This window comes from Tauraco erythrolophus, chromosome 5 (genome assembly GCF_009769465.1).
Source record: "Tauraco erythrolophus isolate bTauEry1 chromosome 5, bTauEry1.pri, whole genome shotgun sequence".
Lineage (NCBI taxonomy): Eukaryota > Metazoa > Chordata > Aves > Musophagiformes > Musophagidae > Tauraco > Tauraco erythrolophus.
The window spans coordinates 17,856,914-17,878,035 of record NC_141469.1 but is presented as its reverse complement, the minus strand read 5'-3'; the positions used below and the strand labels follow the sequence as shown (position 1 = coordinate 17,878,035).

Below are 21,122 nucleotides of genomic sequence, written 5' to 3'. Positions count from 1 at the left end.
TATCTGGACTGCTCCACAGGCATAACTTGAGGGTATTAGTTTTCAATGACCTTTTGTTTAGTGAATGGGGCTGAATATGCAAGGAAAAGGTCATGAATTGGTATGAATTGAGGCTGTCCAGTCTGGAGAAGAGAAGGTCTGGGGTGATCTTATAGCAGACTTCCAGTACCTGAAGGGGGCCTACAGGAAAGTTGGAGAGGGACTTTTTACAAGGGTGTGTAGTGGTAGGACAAGGGGCAATGGCTCTAAACTGAAAGAGGGGAAATTTAGATTAGATATAAGGAAGGAATTTTTTACATCGAGGGTGGTGAGGCACTGGAACAGGTTGCCCAGAGAAGTTGTGGATACCCCATCCCTGGAAGTGTTCAAGGTCAGGTTGGACGAGGCGTTGAGCAACCTGGTGTAGTGGAGGGTTTCCCTGCCCATGGCAGGGGGGGTTGGAACTAGATGATCTTTGAGGTCCCTTCCAACCCAAACCATTCTATGATTCTATGATAAGATTTTGTCCTTCAGCAGTTGTGCATGACTTCAGTATATCAGTGGCTCTGTGTTTCTAGGTGGCTTAATTCCTCATTTCCTTCCTTTTGTGGGTATGTCAGGTACACAAAAGTGTACTTAATGATGTAGAAGTCTTACTTGTAGTCAATTGTCATTTGTAAACTTGCACAATTTTGCATCTATGGTAAATACGTTGATCTATGAAAAGGCGTGTTGCTAGCTAGCTAATAAATGAGTTAATAAAAAAAATCAAAAAATCAAAAACTGTGTATATGAAACATTTATATTTAAAATTATATAGACAGAAAAGTTTCATGACCACTTGAAGGTGACTGTATTTTTATATAGCGTGACTGCTTAAAATACAAGTATATGCTCTGAAATGACACCTAGTGAGAGCAGCAGGAAGGAATTGTACCAGGGAAGGAAAAACCTTTTTACAAGAAACTGTAATAGAGTTGGAAATAACTCGTGTCTCTGGGATAGACAAAAATACTAAGGTACGTTGGGAAAGTTTGAAAAAACAGGCTTTGGGATGCTCTCATTTTCTGTGTCTGGTTTACATTTAATATATTGTTTGATGGCAAACACAAGCTCCATGAGTTCACTTTTTTTTTTTCAAGACACTTTGTTAAAAGTTGTTCCCATGTAGCAGTTTACCAGTGGGGTATCTCTGGGAATTTCAAAGCATCTCTCTGATCCTGCATTTATCTCAGGAATGCTGTGTCAGAAATCAAAACTCTCCTCATATCTTAAGGATTATCAACTTCCCAGCCATAGCTGGAGAGTATACAGTAACAGCTATGTGAGTGAAACCTTACTGAAAGGCTGCCAGGTTGCAAGCCTTTGCAAACAACTAGGTGTATGTGTTCATTCCCATGCCAAAAATCTTCCCCTTATCTTATGTGAAGATGCAATCTCGTGATTAGTGGGTGCCAGGGGTTTATAATGATAAAGTTCAAGGCTTGCATTGGCTTTTTCCCAAGATCCATAGGGACATGAATTAAAGTTCCAGTTTCAGTGTGTCCTAAACCAGCAGTTTTCTTATTTAGTAGTAATCTCGTAGAAAAAGAAGGGGGGCTAATGCAAGCAGATATAAATGAAACAGAAATAAAAATAACCAAAGCTTAGGATAAAAAAAGAGATGGCATTTTTCCTCGGTTAGTCTAATAAAACCGATAACCTATCACTTGCTATTTTTACTGTGCAATTTAAAATAAAACCTTGGTCTCTCCTGGCTTCTGCTGCTCTTTGTGGAAACGTTCAATGATCATGTCATTATAAGAAGCTGGTGCTGAGAGTTCAGAGGAATATAGACTCTTAAATCATGGTCTTGTACTGTAGAGCTTAAATCTGCAGCTTAGCTGTAACTTAGAGAACAGATATGTTAATAACCTTGTTTATCTTTTTGGAGCATCATCTATAAGCTGTGTAGTTTGGCTCAGCCCGTGTTTACGCATTCGTCAGTCAGTGGTGTGCATGTGCCTTTGTAACGGTCGGCTGAGGTATTTCAGTTGAATTTCCTCAGCCCTTTTTTTTTTTTGTATGGAATTAATATGTTTTAGACTTCATTGATTTGAGCCTCAAATGTAAAAAGAGTGAACTTGTTGTTGACAAGATGAAGTCTACCAAGTACAGGTAGAGACAGAATATGGGAATGGGGGTTTTGTAGATCAAGGTGCATATGCTGCGATGAGAAGCTCAGCTCTTTTGACATTCTGAAGAGACAAACCATTTGAAGTCGTCTTCCTGCCAAGCTGATTTTAAAGTCCTCTTAAAAAATTGTATTCTTGCTATCATCTCTTCTGTTCCCATCCCCACTTGCCCCCCATCACTAGCGGTTTTGAGAGTCTCTTAAGCTTCCTTTCTCCTTGGGTATTTCAAGGAGGACATAAGAGGATGGGTATTATTTACAGACATCAGAGCCCATAGAATGACACTGATGTGGTAGGCTGCTTTCCTGGCTCACAAAGTAGATGTAAAAATAAGTCCTGATCCTCTTTATTGGTCTTCTGCTCATTGCATAGGAGCCCTGCAGTGGGCATCGTACTGGTAGCCAGGAACAAGACTAACTTCTTTTAGTTTTGAATTAAAACAATTATCCCGTAGGGAAACAGACAAACTGTCACCTGTGTTGCTGTTCAATGCTAAAAAATGGAATGCTAAGAATGAAATCTGTATAAATTTCTGTATGTCAAGAGGAATTAGAGCTTATGCAAGTATTTTAAATTATAGTGAAGTCATCGGTTTGGACTGGACCATGTTGTTTTGAGTCACACCCAAGGAAAATGTGTAACTTGAAATATATTTAAAATTAATTGCAGACTTGCCAACTTAACAAAAAAATTTAGGAAAATGTAATCAAAATTTAGGAGGTATTTATAGATATTTTGTATCTTTATATTGAAACAGAAGAATCAGTGATCTGAAACCAAGAAAGCTTTCAACAAGTAAGTCCTTATAGAATTTGGCAGAATAGATCATTATTGTGTAAGCCTTTGTCTGTGATGGAAGTCAGTGTTCAGCTCAGTGGTCTGTGCTCATTCAGCAGTGAATAATTGTCTGCAACATGAAGGCTTCTTACACTTCAGCATAATTGGGACTAATAACACACTGACCTTCTGGCTAAGATGTATTTATGGTGGCTAGTTCTTCCTATGCCTGACCTACGTTTATCAGTTCATGTACTGTAATTCCTACTTTAAACCTTAAATATGTAATTTTAAATTAAAAAAGGCAAACATCTAATATAGTCATGTAAATGAGGCAACTAAACTATCATTTTACCGTAGTGCTTGAGGTCTGCTTGAAGTACACCTTAAGAATATTTTTGGTGTAATTTTTCTAGTTTATTTTAGTTCTCCTGTATCTGAATATTATGATAATGGCGGTTATAATATGCAAATGTAACCCAAATGCATAGAGTTAATTGAAATAGTGTGATAATATGAATGTTAAGGAGTCAAATGTATTGAAGGTTTTCTTCCATGTGACACGTCTCTACCCGTGCCTGAGGTTGCTTAATATACATTGTTATTCTGGTGAAATTAATGCATGATTACAGATGTTTTTTAAAATATATTATTTTTGTAGATCTAAGGAAATATACTATAAGGCCACTTATTGATGAATGTGTTATTCACATGCATAGCATATTTAATTTTGTAAGAAATGCTTATCAGTTTAACTGCAAAAAAGGGCTATGTTATCTGTGTGCTCTTTAAAAGCAAGTGCCTTATTACTTGAGATAAGTTGAAAGCACATTAATTTTTAAGATACTTCTCTGGCAAATTTACCTGATTTAATAATGTGCTAAACACTCCACTTTTTCCACATGGTTTATTTACTTCAATATTTAATCTTGATTTTCCACTGTTCATACATTCTTTCTGCCAGTTGCATTCATTTTACTTATATTAGCATTTAAATAACTTCTGAAAGAAGAACACAAAGGAACGTTGATGGTTAATGGCAAATATTTCTGTTTGAGCACAGTAGCATTTCCACATAAATATTCAGAGAAAATATCATATTACTATACAAAGAAGGAAAAAGGTAGGGATTTCAGAATGTAAATAAAGAAACATGACCAATATTTATCCTTGAAATATCTTAATTTGCTTTCCAGTCTGTGGTAAGTATGAATCTGTATGTGATTGCTGAGCCATACTTTCATACCTTGAAGGAGGTCTGGAATGGCTCCTAAAACGAATCCTGCAACTGGTAACACTGGTTGGTTGCACTGTTGAGAGGGAAGACATACATAGTAGTAAACATTTCATTACAAATAATGCAGCAATGCCTAGCTAAAAAGTGATTATGTTAAGATACTTTGATGTTTTCTTTTGGTGTTCTTGAACTATTTTAAGGATTTTTTTTTAAATCATAAGGTCATGACAACTGACCAGAAGACAGAAAGAAAGTATGTTCAGGGTTTGGTGTTTCTTTACATCATGTTTTTAAACAATATCCAGCACTTCTTTTGACTGTGTGCTTGAGATTGACACAGCTGTCAAGAGAAGGAACCTTCTTTCCTTGTCAGAAATACTGTTTATTTTGTTTCGGCTGGAAAAATCGAATCATTTCAGTTGGCTGTTGAAGATCACTATCTAAAATAAATTCTGTTCAGAACTAGTCTGAGGCTAGAAAACAGCTTTATGGTGAGTTGTTCAAAGCCTCTGTTTCCTTCCAAGGTTCAGATTTGTTAATGTAAAGCAGCAACTTCTCCAGCCTCTGTACTGTTGCCTTTTATCTTGCAGAATAGTTACAGAGCATAGCAGAAGTCTTTGGCTGTAGTGCATCAACAACACTCTGAATCCTTAAGCAAGCTTGTAACAGAGGGGACCAAGATCTAGCAGGACTTTTAAGTATAAGAATTATTGGAGAATTTATGAATTAGATGTGTTTTTTTTCAATTTTTATTTTTTTTTAGTGATATGATAAACAACCTAAGTTTCTCAGAAAACTTTGTGAGAGTCTCTATCTCTTGCTTAAAGCATGTGGTGACTGTCTGGGATACACATGTGCACGCCTGTGTGTACTGTTTGTAAGACAGTATACCTTCTTCTGTATTTGGAAGTCTGAAACCTGTACTTATTTATTGTTATTCCTTGAATTAAAGCAAAAGAAATGATGTAGGGTAATTAAAATAAAACACACCAGAAACCTGCTAACAGTTCTACTTTGCAGCTATGTGTTAGTGCCATATTCCGGTGCTAATAATCAGAGTATCTTTCTTAGAGTGAATGCCATTGCTAGATACTGAAAATTATAATGGAAGTGTTAGAATATAATTCCTTTTTTATATACTTCATAAAAAGTAATTTACTGAAGATGAGAGTAGCAGCTGTACTTGCATTCCCAAATTTCTACAGATTTGGAGGTGAGAAGGTACACAAAAGATCTTAAAAGGCAAAAGGGACTGTTGTGGTCATTTACTGCTGTCTGCTGCAGCCCAGGGAGAAAAAAAAAAAAAAGTCTAATTCCTTTGCTTGAATTCACCTCTCCCAAGTAGCCGTAGAGAGTCTGGCAACTTGCTGAAACTACTCCCTCAGTGCAGCTTCACTTAAGCACGCTGAAGGTCAGTAGAAGTTTACAGGAAGGAATGATAATATATAGTGTTGTGTCAGAAACAGCACAGCAAATGGAAGAGTCTTGTAGCTGGAATTTCTTTTGTCTCTACTCATTGTCAGCTGCAGATGAGCAGTGTTACGGTAACAGCTCCATCTGCATGTAGGCTTCGTTGCTCCTATGCAGTTCCACAACTGTCACTTGCCCTGTGAGAAGCTTCTTGTAGTAGTGCTAAAAATTATTCCTGTTACAAAATTCCTTCTTGATCATTCCAGCATGTTCATTTCTGTATTTTCATCTGAAGGGAGGCAATTCTAATATGAAAAATTAGTAGAAGTTCAGCCATTTTTGTATAATTTTTTAAAGGTGTGGGTCTACAACCCGTTTTGTTGTTCCTGGGGTCTTAGTAGAGTCAGAGAGTAGGATCAGTAGCATTCATAGGCATTCAGAGGACACAGCTATTCTGATAAGATGTTTTGAGAGAATTCTGATGGACTTTAAGCCCTGGCAACAGAAAACTAGAAGATTTGTTTTTACCCTCAAGGTAATTTGTTATTTTCCCATTTAAAATTAATTACATGAATGGTATGTTTTGAACAGACGCTACGTATACCTGCACAATTGCTGTCTATGTGTGTGCCAAAATTTGTCACTAAGCATTCTCTTATATCACCTTGCAGCCAGTATAATTGTGTGTATTAGTTCGCAGCAAATGGATAGTTGTTTCTGTAACTTACTGGGTGTGCAAGTAAATATTTCCAGCCCGTGCACTGAGATCACATAGAGTCTGTATGAATAGATATGTGTTTGTAATACGTCTGTACAACTTGAGTTTAATATTACTGATCAGTTTTTCTTGACTTGGATAGCTGTACAGTAAAAGAACTTAAAATCGGTAAAGGAACGCACCTGGGCTTCAGTGCTGAATCGTGAATGTCGGAGAAATGTCCAAAAGTTTGCTGTGTATGGTGCATCATGAACTTGTATTAATACTCAGTAAACTTGTATTAATTTCTCAGCCCCTTCCAGGTATTTGAATTTGTGTTATAGAATAGTAGTAACAGTTTCCAGACAGTAAATGTCACAGAATCTTGAGTGAGAGATCCCCTTCTTATACCTGAGTGACGCAAAATTAGTTGGTCATATGGCTATAATTTAGAAGACAGTCTAAATATTGAGTTTTTTTAGTGCATTGTTCATGTTTCAGGGAAACCGACGTGAACATATGAGCAAAATTCATGGTTTAGGCACAATATCTTGACTTGGGGCTCAGGTGTTGTTGCTTCTATTTTTTTAGTGTATAGTTAACATTAGCAGTCACCCTTATAATGATATGACATGTACTGCCTCCGAGTATGGTGCCTGCCTACTCCTGCCATTACGGAGAGCTGATTTAATCAGTATCGTGGTCCAGCTTCTGTGACATCCTTCGGCCTGAAGGAGGGAGTCAAATACAGTCCTTTTTTCCCATTCTAGGAAGAACTATTTTAGATATACTGGACAGAACTTCTTTGGTTGTTTTTATCACGCCTAAATTTGGGTCAAGTTTCTAAGTTACTTTATTTAGAAAATGAATATTTTAAAGCTATTAAGGGAATACTTTCGGTGTGTAGTTATAGTACTGTCAACAAAAGATGTGATTAAATAAATTGAATGTTGAAGACTTTCGGTTTACAGTTAACACCAGGTAATTAAAAGTAAGCGCTGCTGTGGGAGTGCATTATATATCAGCTGTACTCTTTACCTCATTAGCTGGGTTTTTGCATGTTTATGGAGCTAAGTTGCAATTAAAAATGCCTTTAACGTATGCTTAACAAGGCCTTTTAGGTGTTTGGAATAAAGTACTACAATGTAATTGAAATTGGTGTAGCATAAGTAGGTGTCTTGATATCGTGTGAGATAAATCTCCATGCCCAACTTGTCACTTTGCATCTCTTCCTCTCGTGTAATTTTTAATGCTGACTATAAGGCCTGACATTTAACTTGCGTAAAAGATGGAGAATTCCCTCTTCAAATAATATTTTGATTTGTTGTGTCAGTGAAACTTGGTTGACAAGATATTTTCTAATTCCTGCCCTGGCTGTGTTTTTAAGATGTGTGAATGTTTGTATGTGTGTGCGGATATGTGTTAGGATGTTTTTAGCTATAGTACATCCTTCTTCAATTAGTCCTCTTCTGCTTTAGAATATCAAAAGTAGTATACTGTCAAGGCAACCTTCAGTGTTGATAATTTATCTTAATATTTTCATTTTGAATGCTGTCATATATTTTGTAAATTGTTGCCTTAAGTTTAAAACCAAATCTTAGGGAAACTGTGATTCTGTGAAACTAATGTGAAAAGTAAAACCCTCTCGGAGATCACTTATCCTGCTGATCTTCTGTCTGCGTGCTTGTTTGTCAGGGATTTTGCAGAAGTGGTACCATACAAAAATGTACCATAAAAACTAAACAAAAATGTACCATAAAAACTAAACAAAAATGTACCATAAAAACTAAACAAGGGTGAAATGTCCTTTTGGTTAATGTAGATTGCCAAAGATCATGGAAAAAGAAAATAGGGAAGGATTGGTACTTTTGCAGGACATAAAAGTGTACGTGCTAGATGTGTGAACAAGGATCATGATGTGCAAACCTTCATACAATATTATTTACTAATTTTTTGTCTTCACCTAGGAGTGTCGTCGTACCCTCAAAGAAATCAACTGCTTCCTCTTCTGCAGCTGCTGTGGGTATTCCTACAAATGCTGTCAGTGTGGTTTCTTCTTTAGATTCAACCCAAGCCCTCGATTTGTCAGGAGAATCTCCTGGTGAGTAAGGGTAAATTAACTTAAATCTCAACCCTTCCTCTCTTGCTTATCCCTCCTTCACCAGTCACTCTGAATACAAATGAACAAGTTTGTTGCATGTTTTTTGTTATGTGAAGGTGAGATGTTTTTCAGTTGTCATCTACATCTCAAGCACTGTAGATAAGGCAAATTTGGTTTTCAGCCCTGAAGTCGTTAGTTGCCTCCCATTGTAATACTGATTAGTGTGTGTATATCTAGTCTATCTATGTATGAGTCTTGCCTGTACTAAGAATATTGATACTTATCGCTGGTTGTGTGTTCTTAGGGGAAAACGTGCCAATAATCTGGGAAGATGGTGTTTTACACTTCTTTTTTTAACTCCTGACGTGTATCTGGTGTAACATGTCCTAAATTATTAAGTCAGACAAAAGGACCTTTGAGACCTTTACATCCTGTGTGCTACTTTGTTTGTATCTTTGTCTCATGCCCTCACATAGCAGCTTGCAGGCCTGCGTTCGGTATCTGTGCCTCGAACAAAGACCAGTTCCAAATACTTTACAGGAAAATAGACATGACTCTAGGTTAAACTGAACCAGTTGTCACTGACATTATATGGGTTCATGAATACGAGAATTCTTCCTTTTTGATATTTTCCAAGAGTTTATCCTCCATATAATTTGATATTCCTAGTTTTGATGCTGTAGCTACACAAATGTAAAAAATAACCTGTTTACAAATTTAAGAAAATAATACAAAAGTAGTATTAAAAAAGCTTTGATAAACTGTTTTTGGATTTTTCTTTTGCCTTCATCTAACAGAACAAATGCAAATGTCTGAGCAATACTGGTTATAATTTCAAGATTTCTCAGTTTTTGTAAAGCAAGCATACAATATAGAGCTTGTGTTTAGCATAAGTACGGTATATTCTAATGACTACCTTTTGTTACAGGTTTTTTGTTATGTGAAATACAAGTTTATTTATAAATTATAGGGTATTTGTCCAAGGATATATGTGTTAGTGCTACATAGGACTCAAAATTATATACAAGTGTTTTCAATAGCTTTAGCCTGAGGTCAAATTCAGTGTTGACGCTGAACTAATTGCTTTGAACAGTTTTTTCAGTGGGGACAAAATTGAGTAGATTGTTTATAAGCAAGTGGTCCTTTGAACCCTTAGTCTCTCTGGTCCTTCTGTATGAGGTAAATGATGTTTAACCTTATATGCTGTGTCAAAGGCATGCTTTTCTACTTAGCCATGTTTAAGTCACAAGGCTGTGTAGGATCTCATAATTGTTTGTGCCTATGAAGTTTAACGTCAAGACTTAGAACTGCTTTGCATCTTAATCAAGGAAATCTCAATCTATGCCTGATTATTGGTGTTTCTTTTCAGTGTTTGAGTTTCTTGCTTCCTGCTTTTATGAACTTACATTCAAATTGCAAAGGCTGAGGGGGGAAAAAATGTTATCCGTTGTCATGTCCTGTAGTACTCGTGTGTCTGGAAGATATTGTTGCCATCTTCAACTACGCATTGCATTTCTTGGGAAAATCAAAAAAGTTTTGTTCCAGCCACGATAAAGGAAGAGAAAAGCTATTGAAATCTAGTATGTTCTTATTCTTTGCAAAAGGGAGAATCCATTTTGTCACTGAAATGGCAGGAGGTAGCAATATACCTATACTAGTCTAGGAGCAATGTTTGGACTAGGAAAGTTAGCTGTCTTTTAAAACGTCGGAGTTCTTTGGAGAAGATTGGCTCTGAGCAGCTAATCTGTTTTTAAAATAGTAGAACCTTACCTACCTAGAAATTATTTTAAATAATTGCTAATTTTTTAATTTCTTACTCATTTACCCAGGTTAGATATAGGCTTAATTATTGCAATTTCTGAAGTCAGTATTCACTTACTTTTAATAGAAATGAAATAGATGAACATTGATTTTCCCATTTAGTCAATCTTTGAAGAATGTATAGAAGAAAAAAGAACTGCTCCTGTGCCTGTAGAATGTATAAGAAATCCAGACAATAAACAATACTGATGTGGTTTGTAACTTTGTGACTTCCAGCATGTCTGGGAGTTTTGGCAAAAATTGGGCGTGTAATCTGAACTGATATGCATAAAAAGAAACTAATCAGGATTAAAAATAGTAGACATATTTTAGACTGGCAATCTAATTAATTGAAAGAAAAAGTAAAGGGATAAATGAAAGCATTCCTTAAACAGATTTAGATGTGAGAGTTTGTTTCTTTTTTCCCTAGTAAAATAATGGCATGGAAACAAAAATTTTGCGTAGTTGGAGAGGTTTGCACTCATGTTGCTCATGTAAATAGCACAGATTTAAGTTTGAAATAAAGCTCTGTATAAGACCTTTAACTTTTTTATTTATTTGAGGATATGAATAGCAATAACAAACTTCCTATAAATCCAAAATGTAATATATAAAATTTTCTCCTGGGTTCAAATCACATATTCTTTCACTAATTTTTGTTTTCATGCAGCAGAGAATCAATACATTGTTCTCCTTTTTTTCCAGCTAGTATTCATTGTAAGTTTACTTTTTTGTAGTTTTACTTTGTTTACTTTTGTAATTAAGAAAAAAAAATTGAATGAAATATTTTTTTAAAAAGTGCTGAGACTAGGGGTTTATGTATTGGATATAAATTTAGGGTTTTTTTTTCACATTTAATATAAAGGCTATGTATTAAACATTATTACTACATTTAAAAATACATTTCAGCTGGTTTTTTTTAAGTCCAAGAATTTTCTAGAGTGAGTTTTGTATGTGTTTATTTGATATGTTTTAAAACTGATTAAGCAAACAGAACCTTAGTGTAATAACATATAATGCTTTACTGTGGAGACTTCAGATGATTTACTCCAAAACAGAGAGGAAAGGGAGATACAGACGTCAAAATGGGATTAAACAGCAAGTGATAGTGTTTTAGCTGTAACGTGTACATAGGCATAATTTGGAAATAAGTTTTATATAGTATGTGAGCGTCTTCCACCTGTAGATGAGATGTCAAAATTGCCTGGTCAAGGTAGCATCTGGGTTGAAATATTAGTCAGTCTGTGTGGTTCCAGATGTCTCTGTTGCCATTTGTGTGTGCTCGGAATTCATCAACCTCTTTCCCAATATTTTTTCCTGAAGTTTGCATCTTGCCTGTAGCTCCAGGTCTGTGAGTATCTCAGTTATTTGACCCTTAAGATTGTCCTAAGCTCATATCAAGTGGATGTGACATGTCCTGGCCTACCAAATACAAAGTGTTGACAAGTTGGAAAGATAACCATCTAAGCTCACTCTGTTCCTCTGATACTTGGAAAGAGGGTGAAAACATGTTTTGGCCTCAGATAGCCTGGCCTTTTTGCAGAAGCAGTTTCTTCACCTTCACTCACTCAAGCCACAGAGTGTTTCCTGAGTACCAGTGTGCCCTTTGTGGTCTAAACTTGCCCATCAGTATGTTGCTGATGGTGTTGGGATGCTGGAATTGCTGAAAGATCTTGGAAATGCATGGAGAAAATAAAGCTCCTTGGTGACCCATGTTGAGACGATCGTTGTCTCTTACAGAGGGTGGTATTGAACAAAAGAACATATTTACTCTTAATAATCTAAGGAGGAGGGATTTACTGGAGTTGTTTCTTGCTTGGATCATTTCATAGGCTGAATGTGACATTTGATGCAGAGATTTTACGCCTGCAGTGCCCAGGAAGGGCTATTGGATAGCAGGGCTAATGCTAGGATAGGCAGGAATTGGCGGAGTTGTCTGAGCTGTTGGGAATATGCTGGTGGGATGCTTGTATTTTTGTTTGTCGCTTAGTTTTCTTTTTAAATGTTTCAATTACAGTTGTAACTGAAGTGGTGTGAACTTTTTTGAACTGTTTTTGCAGTTTGCACTCCCACTGTTTTCTCTGATGCTCTGAGTTTCTCTGTTTATGCACTTGAAGGATTTCACATGTGCTTTATTAGCGCTTCACTCTAAAGAATGCAATTTCGAGGCTTTCAGTTTGAAAATGGTTGTTCAAATATGATTTTTATAAAGAGGAAGAAGACTCTGTAGGAAGCAGGAGTGAATTGCACTTGTCCTTACTGACACTCAGAGTGTAGAAAACACTGGGAAGTTCCACTCAATTTCTGTTGCCTGCCTCCTCCCCCTCTTACTTGAAGTTCTTTGATTTTCACTTGTTTTGCCTCTGAGCCACGCAGAGTTGCCAGCAGGATTTCTGCTTCTTCTAAACAGAGACATGGGCTGTTCCCCAAAGTGTGAAGTCAGAAACAAGGCCATGTCAAAGGCTGAGGTGAAAAAGGAGGTGGATGCTTGGGAGAAACCTGGCAGTAAGCACTAACAGGAGATAAAAAGGGAGTTGTGACTCCTGGATTCTAGTCTTACGTATAGGAAAATGTAAATTTTCTCCCACAATTGGCTTGTTTGGGCAGAATGGTATTCATTGATTTTTATACACAGGTGAAAATAACCTTGACATATCACAATAAAATACGTTAGCCGGAGATAAGCTAAAGTACGAAAGGTGAATATGAGGTGAGTTACCATCAGTGCAGAGGTAGTTCAAGAAATTCACTGGCTTGTAGTAACTATTTCGAGAGTTCCAAGAGAGTTCCAACTTCAGTGACAGTAGCTGAAGGCTAGTTACCAAAGCAGAATGGCACTTTTAAAACCTCAGATGCTATGCGATGGAAATGCTTTAATACCGTTTCAATATAAAAACTGGTTTAAGGCAGCTTCTCTTTAGAGACTGCACCATTGTTTTGTGAAATCTGTTTCGGTTTAACCTACAGATGTGTTTATGTAACAGATCCCTTATATTAGCTTGTAAAACCTTTCGTTGTAGTCTTGCGTTGTCCGCTTCCAGCCCCGGAAGTGCATTTTCTGAATGAACTCAGTATTTTTCCAGATACTCCTTTTGTAAAGGGCATTGGTGTATTTATGTGTGGTAGATCTGTTGTACAAAATTAAGAGGTATGGTTATTTAATTCAGCTCTCTGTTTTTTTAACCTCATCTCCATCCTCCCAAAGTATGTCTTGCACTGCTTGCGTATGGCCAAGCATACTTTGTATATGCCAAAACATAAGGATCTTACACAAGGAGCTTCTTTAACAATATTTTATTGCTAGAGACGTTATTTGTTTAGACCCTTGGGGACCTTGAATAAACAATAAGGTTTCACTGTAAGGGTGCTAGACAGATGATCTATTTGCATTTTCTTTTATGTTCTTGCAAATGTCTGTAAAACTGTCAGTTTGAAGGAGCCAGTTTATCAGTGAAAGGATAAGGAAGAGATAAGTCAGTTTAGTTCCACATGTTTGAAGTAGCTACTGCACTTACCCACATGTGTGTTGTGGATGAAAATATGCTACTGAAGTATATTCATTTTTTTTTACTGAAGGCAGAAAATATAGTAGGAAAAAAAAGCCACTTCTGAGTTAAATAAAGTAAAAAAAAGTACTTCCACGAAACAAAATTTGAAATAAAAAATCACTATGCCTAATCCTATCTAAAAAACCCTGAAATTCTCAGCTGTGATAAATCTGAGATTCACCCCTTTTAGTGAAATACATCTGAGTTTGGAATGTGGATTTCAGTGATGATAAGCATGAAGAAATTCAGGCCATAAATATCCTTACATAATCTTCAAAAAGAATATAAGTTTGTATAGGTGCCTGCCTTTACGCTGTTGTCAAATTTAAATTGTCAGTGGTTTTTCTGTTATGTCTATATTTAAAAGTTGATTTTAACTTGAAACTTCATAGGGTTTTACATTTAAACCTAATCTGTTATGCACAATTTGTTTTGATTTCTAGAAGAGAAAACAATCATGTCGTATCTGTGGTGTTAGTGATTTCCGTTACCTCCCACTCTAACCATTTTTACCAGTGCCATGGTGTGTAAAAACGGAAAACCAAACAAAAAACCCAACCCATCTCACAAAATCAAACAAAACCCTCAAGTTACCCTAGGATTTAGTTGATGTCTCTCTATTAGCCTCATGATGGCTATTATGCCCTTCCATTGTCCTTGCAGATGTTTCCCTTGATTTTTTTTTTTCTTTCTAATTTTTCCTTCGGTTATTTTGCTTGTGGCTTAAATATTGCATTGATTTATTTTAATCTCATTTAATTGTAAAACTCATGCTACTGTGCTGCACTGTGAGTCTTTTTTACTGGTAAAGCGATCCTTGATATTTGCTATGCATATGATACGGTGGAATTTAGTTGTATAGGCTTTTGACTTTCTAACATGCCCAATAGTTAGTGGATTACTGATCACAGATTTTATATGTAGTATAAAGCATGCAAGCATTTATATAACAAGATGTTCTGCACAGACAATCTGCGTGTTGAGAGGAGTTTCTTATTTTCAAGGCTTTAGAGCAGTGTGCCGCTTTCCCCTCATGGGCAGTGTATGGATTTAAGCCCACTGCTAGACATGTGGACTTAAGAATGTTTTCAAATTAAAGGGACTTGTTTAATGAGAATAGGGATGTTGGGCTTTAGGAAGAAAGCTGGGAATTCTAGTGAAATTATTTAAACATAAAGGTTATCGTGAAAACGAAGTAATTGCTTTAAAGTCTTAATCCAAGAGGCAGTGAATGTGTGTGTAGAGGGGGGAAAAAAAAGTGACTGTAGCTATTAAGCATCCCACAAACAACTGGAATCTGTGGAACTACTGAATCACATGGGCTTTATTTTGTTTTTTTCTGCACAGGAGGCTCTGTACTTTTCAGCACACCATTTGACTGCTTTCCTTTGGGAATATCCAGAATATTTTTTGGTGTTTGACTATGTAAAACTAAATCTTAAAGAAATGGAATTATATCAATGAAAAAATTGAAAATATTTAGAGTCTAGCCATCGCCATTGAAATTTTCAGAAATGTATCTTCGATTTGCCTTTGTTAGATAAATTTTTAGGAAACAATGCCTAGATTATTTGGATTCCATCTCACTTTCAGCTAATGTTTGTTCCCCACTTTCTTGGCCTTCATTTTGTATGGCCTACTTAACATTTTTTTTCTGACTCTGTCATCCCATACAGAAGTCAAAATAAGAGCTTCATGTTGAATTTATGAAAAGCATAAGTGAATCATGTTCACAAAGATATCTCCTACCTTTGAGAAAAAAAAAAGAAATGAGAGCAAAACTTTTCCACTGTTTTGATGCATTAGTCTGTGCTGCCTTTGAAGCGAGATTAAGGAAAAACATCTTCCCAAGATAGGAAAAAAAAAAAATATTCACAAAAGCTCAATGTTTCTGGAGGAAAGCTCTGTGTGCCAGTGTTTTGGAGCAGAAGTTTGAAATTTGACAGGAGAAATAAAGTTAGTATCTCAGGGATCTGTCTTTGCCATCTTTTTACAAATCCATTCCTCTTCAGTCAAGTAGGAAGACTTTGAAAAGTTGCAGCTGACGCATTTTGGTAGACACTTTGAAGATCTTAGCAGTTGATTTCCAGGTAGGTTACGTTTAACGGAGCTCACTCCAGTGTAGGTGGGATGATCAGGAATTTTTCTATAGTTACAGTTCTGAGAAGGGTTGTGTCTCTGCTAAGGCAGATGTGAGAACTGAAATGATCAAACTCTTTTCTTTCATGCTTTTTTTTTTTTTTCTCCTTTTCTTCCCCCCTTTCCAGCAGCATAAGAATCTGAAACTGGCGAGGTGAGAGGAAAGAGAATAGGACAGGGTCTAAGGTTGGAAAGAGATAGGATTGCAGATGGACTAGAAGCAGTCATGCTCTTGGGAAATGCACAGAAATCTGTCTGCTAAGATTCATTCCTCTCTATGGTTTGGAATGCAATGCAAGATTTGTGAGTCACCATTCCTATCCTGGCAGCAAATATCTGTGAAATCTCTGGCTGTCTTGCTTACCCCCTCTTCATCATTGCTAACACCAATCCATACTGCAGTATGGAGGTTGTATTTCTCTTTATATACTGAACAGCAGAATTTAGTTTTTACAGATTCCCACTCCGCTGATGAGAGCCATGTAGTGTCAATTTGACATAACACAATTGCTTTTTTTTTTTTGTAAACGTAGGATATGACCCAGTCTTCCCTACCAACCTTTGAATAATTGATGTGGCAAAGTTAATAACTCATAAATGAGGTTATACCACTGCCATCATGCTAATGATGCTGGCAGCGCAATGGAGAATTTTATCATAGCTGTCTTTGTCAGAGTTCCAGTGGCGCAAAAATTTAAGTCAGGCTGTTGAAAATACCCACTCATTTTGTATTCTGCTTCATTTTGACAGAAATATGTTTTCATCTTAGACAATAAATTAAGAGGTTTCTGTGCAAGTTACTCGAAATTGGATGAGTACTTGCAGTAACCAAAAGAGATGTTTTACAACTTTACCATTTGGCTTATTATTACTATATATTAGTGTATATTAGTACACTACAGGAGTATTAAGGGTGTGAGACATTATTTGTATTCACTGCCAAAGGGTGCTAAGTGTTCTTAAATTAGTTCAGAGAGAATAATGGCTTAAAGGCCAGAAGGGATCACTGCAGCCTGGGCTCACTTCCTTCACAAAGCAAACTGCAGGGCTTCCATGTGAATGGAAGTAAATAGGAGTCTCAGGCCAAAAAAAGCTTGAGGTGCAAAGAGGTGAAAGGATTTACCTGGTCCTCACACACACTTGAAAATCGTGTTTTCTCAGAGGTTAAGCCTCAAGGCTTTAGTTTCTGGTCCAGTTGTCTAACTTCTGGCATGTTTTCTTACATAATTCATTCAGTTGTTATTTTCTTCTGTAGGAAGGGGATCATCTAACTCAAAACTGCCGTCTGTCCCTACGGTTTCTTCAGTGCCTGAGGATTCTGCTTCAAATATGAGGTAACTTCTTCAATTGGACAACTGAACAGCTGTGCTGTGGCTCACATTTTTGATATTACAGTTGATGTTCTGATGCCACATCACTTCAGAATGTTGTTTTGCTGACATTCAATGCCTAATGAAGGTTTGGGAAAATGAGTGTCGGATTATTGATTCATTTTTATATGTGTATATCACTTAAACATTGCCAAAAACTGTACTCCTTCCTACAAACTTTCAGAAACTTCCTTCTTTTTTTTTTTTTTTTGTTAATCACATGTATCTCTCTACTAGTATTACAGACAGGCTTGAACATGCTTTGGAAAAAGCTGCCCCACTCCTGAGAGAGATTTTTGTGGATTTTGCTCCCTTTCTTTCTCGAACTCTTTTGGGCAGCCATGGGCAGGAGTTGCTGATAGAAGGTACAAGTAAGTTTCCATTTAAAAAAAGGTTTTTTTTTTGTGTGTGCCTTGTTTTACCTTGGAGACTCAAAACTTCTGTATTTTTCTTCTGCTGGCTCTGCCTTACCTGCTTTCCACCTTCCCACACAATGCTGTCCACTGGATTTCACTGCCTCCTGGTCCTTCTGTCTTTAGTCCTCTGAAGTTGTTGTCACTGCCTCCTCATCTTTGTCGGCTCTGCTACCTCTTTGCCTGCATCTCATCTCATCTCATAGTTTCCTGTATCTCGTTATGTGGGACCAACTGCTTCTGTGTCTTCCTTGGTTTTCCACCTCTTCCAGGGAATTGTCCCATAGAAGCTGGTGTATGAAATGTGTTTTGTGAGCCTTAAAAACAAAATTTGGTGTCAGGGTCAACACTTCAATACAAAGTAAAGTATAGAGTATAGTGTAGAAAGTTCACTACAAAGACATTACTGTGATACTGTAACAGAATGCTTCTTGGGAGCTGTGTCAGCAGAGCACCTTATGGTGGTCTCTTGCATATGGATCTGCTTCTGCCTCTTCGGTTTCTAGTTGGAAGGCAGTCATACAGGCAAGAGGAATACGTGGTTGGTATTGAGAAGAATTCTCTGGTACTTGTGAGAGATGAAGATTCAGGTGCACAACAACGATCATGGCGCTTCCTGATGTTGGCTTGAAATGATTGAGCTGGAGATGATTGAGTTTTCTTTCTACTAGTGGGTTTCTCTCTGTTTAAAAACATGCCTCAGGTCTGCAATGCAGACAATGTTCTCAATTTGAAAAATCATGTTTATTGGAACACTGTGAATTTAGTAATGAACACCATTTTTTTTAGTTTTCTCATAATTTGGTTATATCATATAAATTGCTTTGTCCACTGATTTTTAGGGTGAAAATTGCAGGTGTTGTCCTGTTAAAGCAGGGAGTTGAATTAGGGCCTGAGCTTGTTGCAGCTTCCAGTAATGAAGCGCTCCCATGTTAGAAGCTTATGGTTGCTTAACTTGAGCTGATTGCTTGCACATGGGCTGTATTTGCAGTAATAGATCTAGTTGCTTCCTGTGGAATTAAAGTTCTTTTTTAAAAAAAACATTTTTAAAACTGCTTGTTTCGTGAATTAAGACATCCTGTATATAATGCTGAATACAGTTAACATTGTTAGAAACACAGTTAGAGCACCACTGATAAGTGTTTTACTAAAGACTGCTGATATCAAAATTAAGACTTCATTAAACTTCACTGAAATTAAAGTTATTTAGGCATTGAGCTTGCCTACCTTTTGGTGTAGGAAGAAGGGGCAGGAAGAATTGTATGCATTGTCTTCTGTAAGACTGAAAAAGATGGGATTCTACTTTTGATTAGACATGTGGGCATCACTTTAGCTGATAAATATTTTAATGAAAGCTGCCTTGTGAACTAATTTCTTTCATTCATTTAATAAGAATAACAGGAAATATTTTTTCAAAGCTTTATTTGCCAGGGAAGTAAATATCCTATTTAGTTACATTTTTTCTTCTTTGAAGATCAAGAAAAGATACTCTGGTTTCAGAGTATTTTGACTGTAGTATAGAGTATATACACAGAGAGATGAGTATTTGATAGATGGGATGACCAAAAAAAAAGCAGGAAAATTATTGGGAGTGTATGACTTGTCTATACAGAAATAAACACGTAAAACCAATTTTTGGGGCTAAAACCCAGTTATTGATGAACCCAAACCAAGATGCGAATACAAATAATAATAGTCAAATCAGTTTATAAACAATTGAGAATATATAATAGGTTGCTGCTTGCACTTCTGCTAAGGTTTAGTGTGGGGTTAAGGGTCAAAGTACTAATAAGAGTGTTTGGGATGTCTGCTGCCATGAAACAAAATGGAAACTTGATTGATAGCTGGGGGCTGAAAGGAGAACGCGCAATGGAGAAAGCAAAGGTCATAAAGCCATTTCCCTTCTCTGCATATATAATGACCCAATCCTTCAAGAAATAGCAAAATGTAGATACAGTGGATTAATATAACATATGTTAACCACACTTCTGATCACTTTGACATACAAATGTTTATGAAACTGTGAATAATAGAGGTAATGCATTACTGTTAGCTGCATCTTTAGATGTGAGGCATGGAATTTATGATCTCCCTCTCAGATACATACTTTTACTTTGTGCTGATGAACTACAAAATTGAGCTGGAAGTGTTATGAGAATTTCAGTCTTCTTTTGTTTGTCCAAATGCTTCTAATCTATTGCACTTTGAAATAGTTTGTGTTAACAACTGGTGCCATATAGGCGTGCGTTCACGTATACCGTTTTTCCTTTTGTAGGTCTTGTGTGCATGAAATCTAGCAGTTCAGTTGTGGAGTTGGTGATGCTTCTTTGCTCTCAGGTAAGGTTTAAGTAACAATGTCTGAAATTGCTGTCTTTGAGCACAATGGAAATTACAGTTAAAATTTGACTTTAAATTTGACTTTAAGGTTATGTGTAATAGGTAAAAAGATTATGTGCAAGGCCTTTTGATTAAAAAAGCCCCCAGTAATTCACATGATTGTGTCTATTCAGTTAGAGAAAGAAGATGCTAAGGGTGTTTTTACTATTGAACATTTACATAACCTTGATGGTGGTGTGCTTAAGTAATCCTATGCCGTCATTTTTGTAAGAGAAAATAGAATCAATAAAATATTAAAGTTATAGAAACAGATTGATTTCTGCATCTTGGCATGCTGAATCCTCTGGGATAAACAGACTTTTTCCTTTTGTGTAGAGGTTATGAAATGAGTGATAAATACTTTTGAAACCCTGTCATTCTTAATTCATTTGACAAGTACTAAGAATTTGAGAAAAATTTCAGAAAGCAACCCTCCGTGTCAGCAGTTTAGGTCATTCTACATTCCTAAAGGCAAAGTGATTTTAGATACTTAAGAACCTGAGAAATGCCTGTTCCTTTGGTTAGAAAAGAGCCAGAGCCTAAGGAACTTTCTCAAAATTGTACATACTATATTAATTGGATTTTTCTTTTTGGGTTTTTTCACTTCGTTTTATTGTAATTACATGGAAGCCTGTTTTTATTGCGTCTTTCTTTTGGTGCCTTAAAAATGATACCTTTCAGGTAGTAAATTCCCCTACTTAAAACTTTAAAATAGCCTTTTTTAATGGGAATGGTATTGGTCTAGAGGTCAAGGGTTCTGACCCATTTCAAAACCTTTGACCTTCATTTACAACCCTTATGGTTTGCTTGCCTGACGAATAAGGATAATGCAAAATTAATGTTTCTTCACATCGATTTATTCGTTTTAGTGCCTATATTGCCAAATTTATTTAGAGTGTGCTGATAGACATTTCATGAATACAAATGAAAGAATCATAGAAGGTGTGAAAAATCAATAGTCTGCATTGTCAATAAAACGCAATAAGAACAATTACTTCTGGAGATTACACCTAATAGATTTTACAATGAACTAGTGAAGAGTAGTTATGTTTTCTAGTGAGCTTATTATTAATAAACGTTTCTAGAGCTTTGCTCATCTAG

The 21,122-nt window shown here is 36.4% G+C and overlaps 1 protein-coding gene across 5 annotated transcripts in view; it reads left to right on the top strand.

Moving 5' to 3' along the window:
• LRBA (LPS responsive beige-like anchor protein) overlaps window positions 1-21,122 on the top strand; it is a 422,962-nt gene that overhangs the window by 95,323 nt on the left and 306,517 nt on the right. For all 5 annotated transcript variants that reach the window (XM_086612273.1, XM_086612271.1, XM_086612272.1 and 2 more), the window contains 4 exons: window positions 8,242-8,375; window positions 17,118-17,196; window positions 17,470-17,603; window positions 19,921-19,982. In XM_086612273.1, the coding sequence (XP_086468399.1) occupies window positions 8,242-8,375; window positions 17,118-17,196; window positions 17,470-17,603; window positions 19,921-19,982 (409 nt within the window). The remainder of the gene's footprint in view (window positions 1-8,241; window positions 8,376-17,117; window positions 17,197-17,469; window positions 17,604-19,920; window positions 19,983-21,122) is intronic.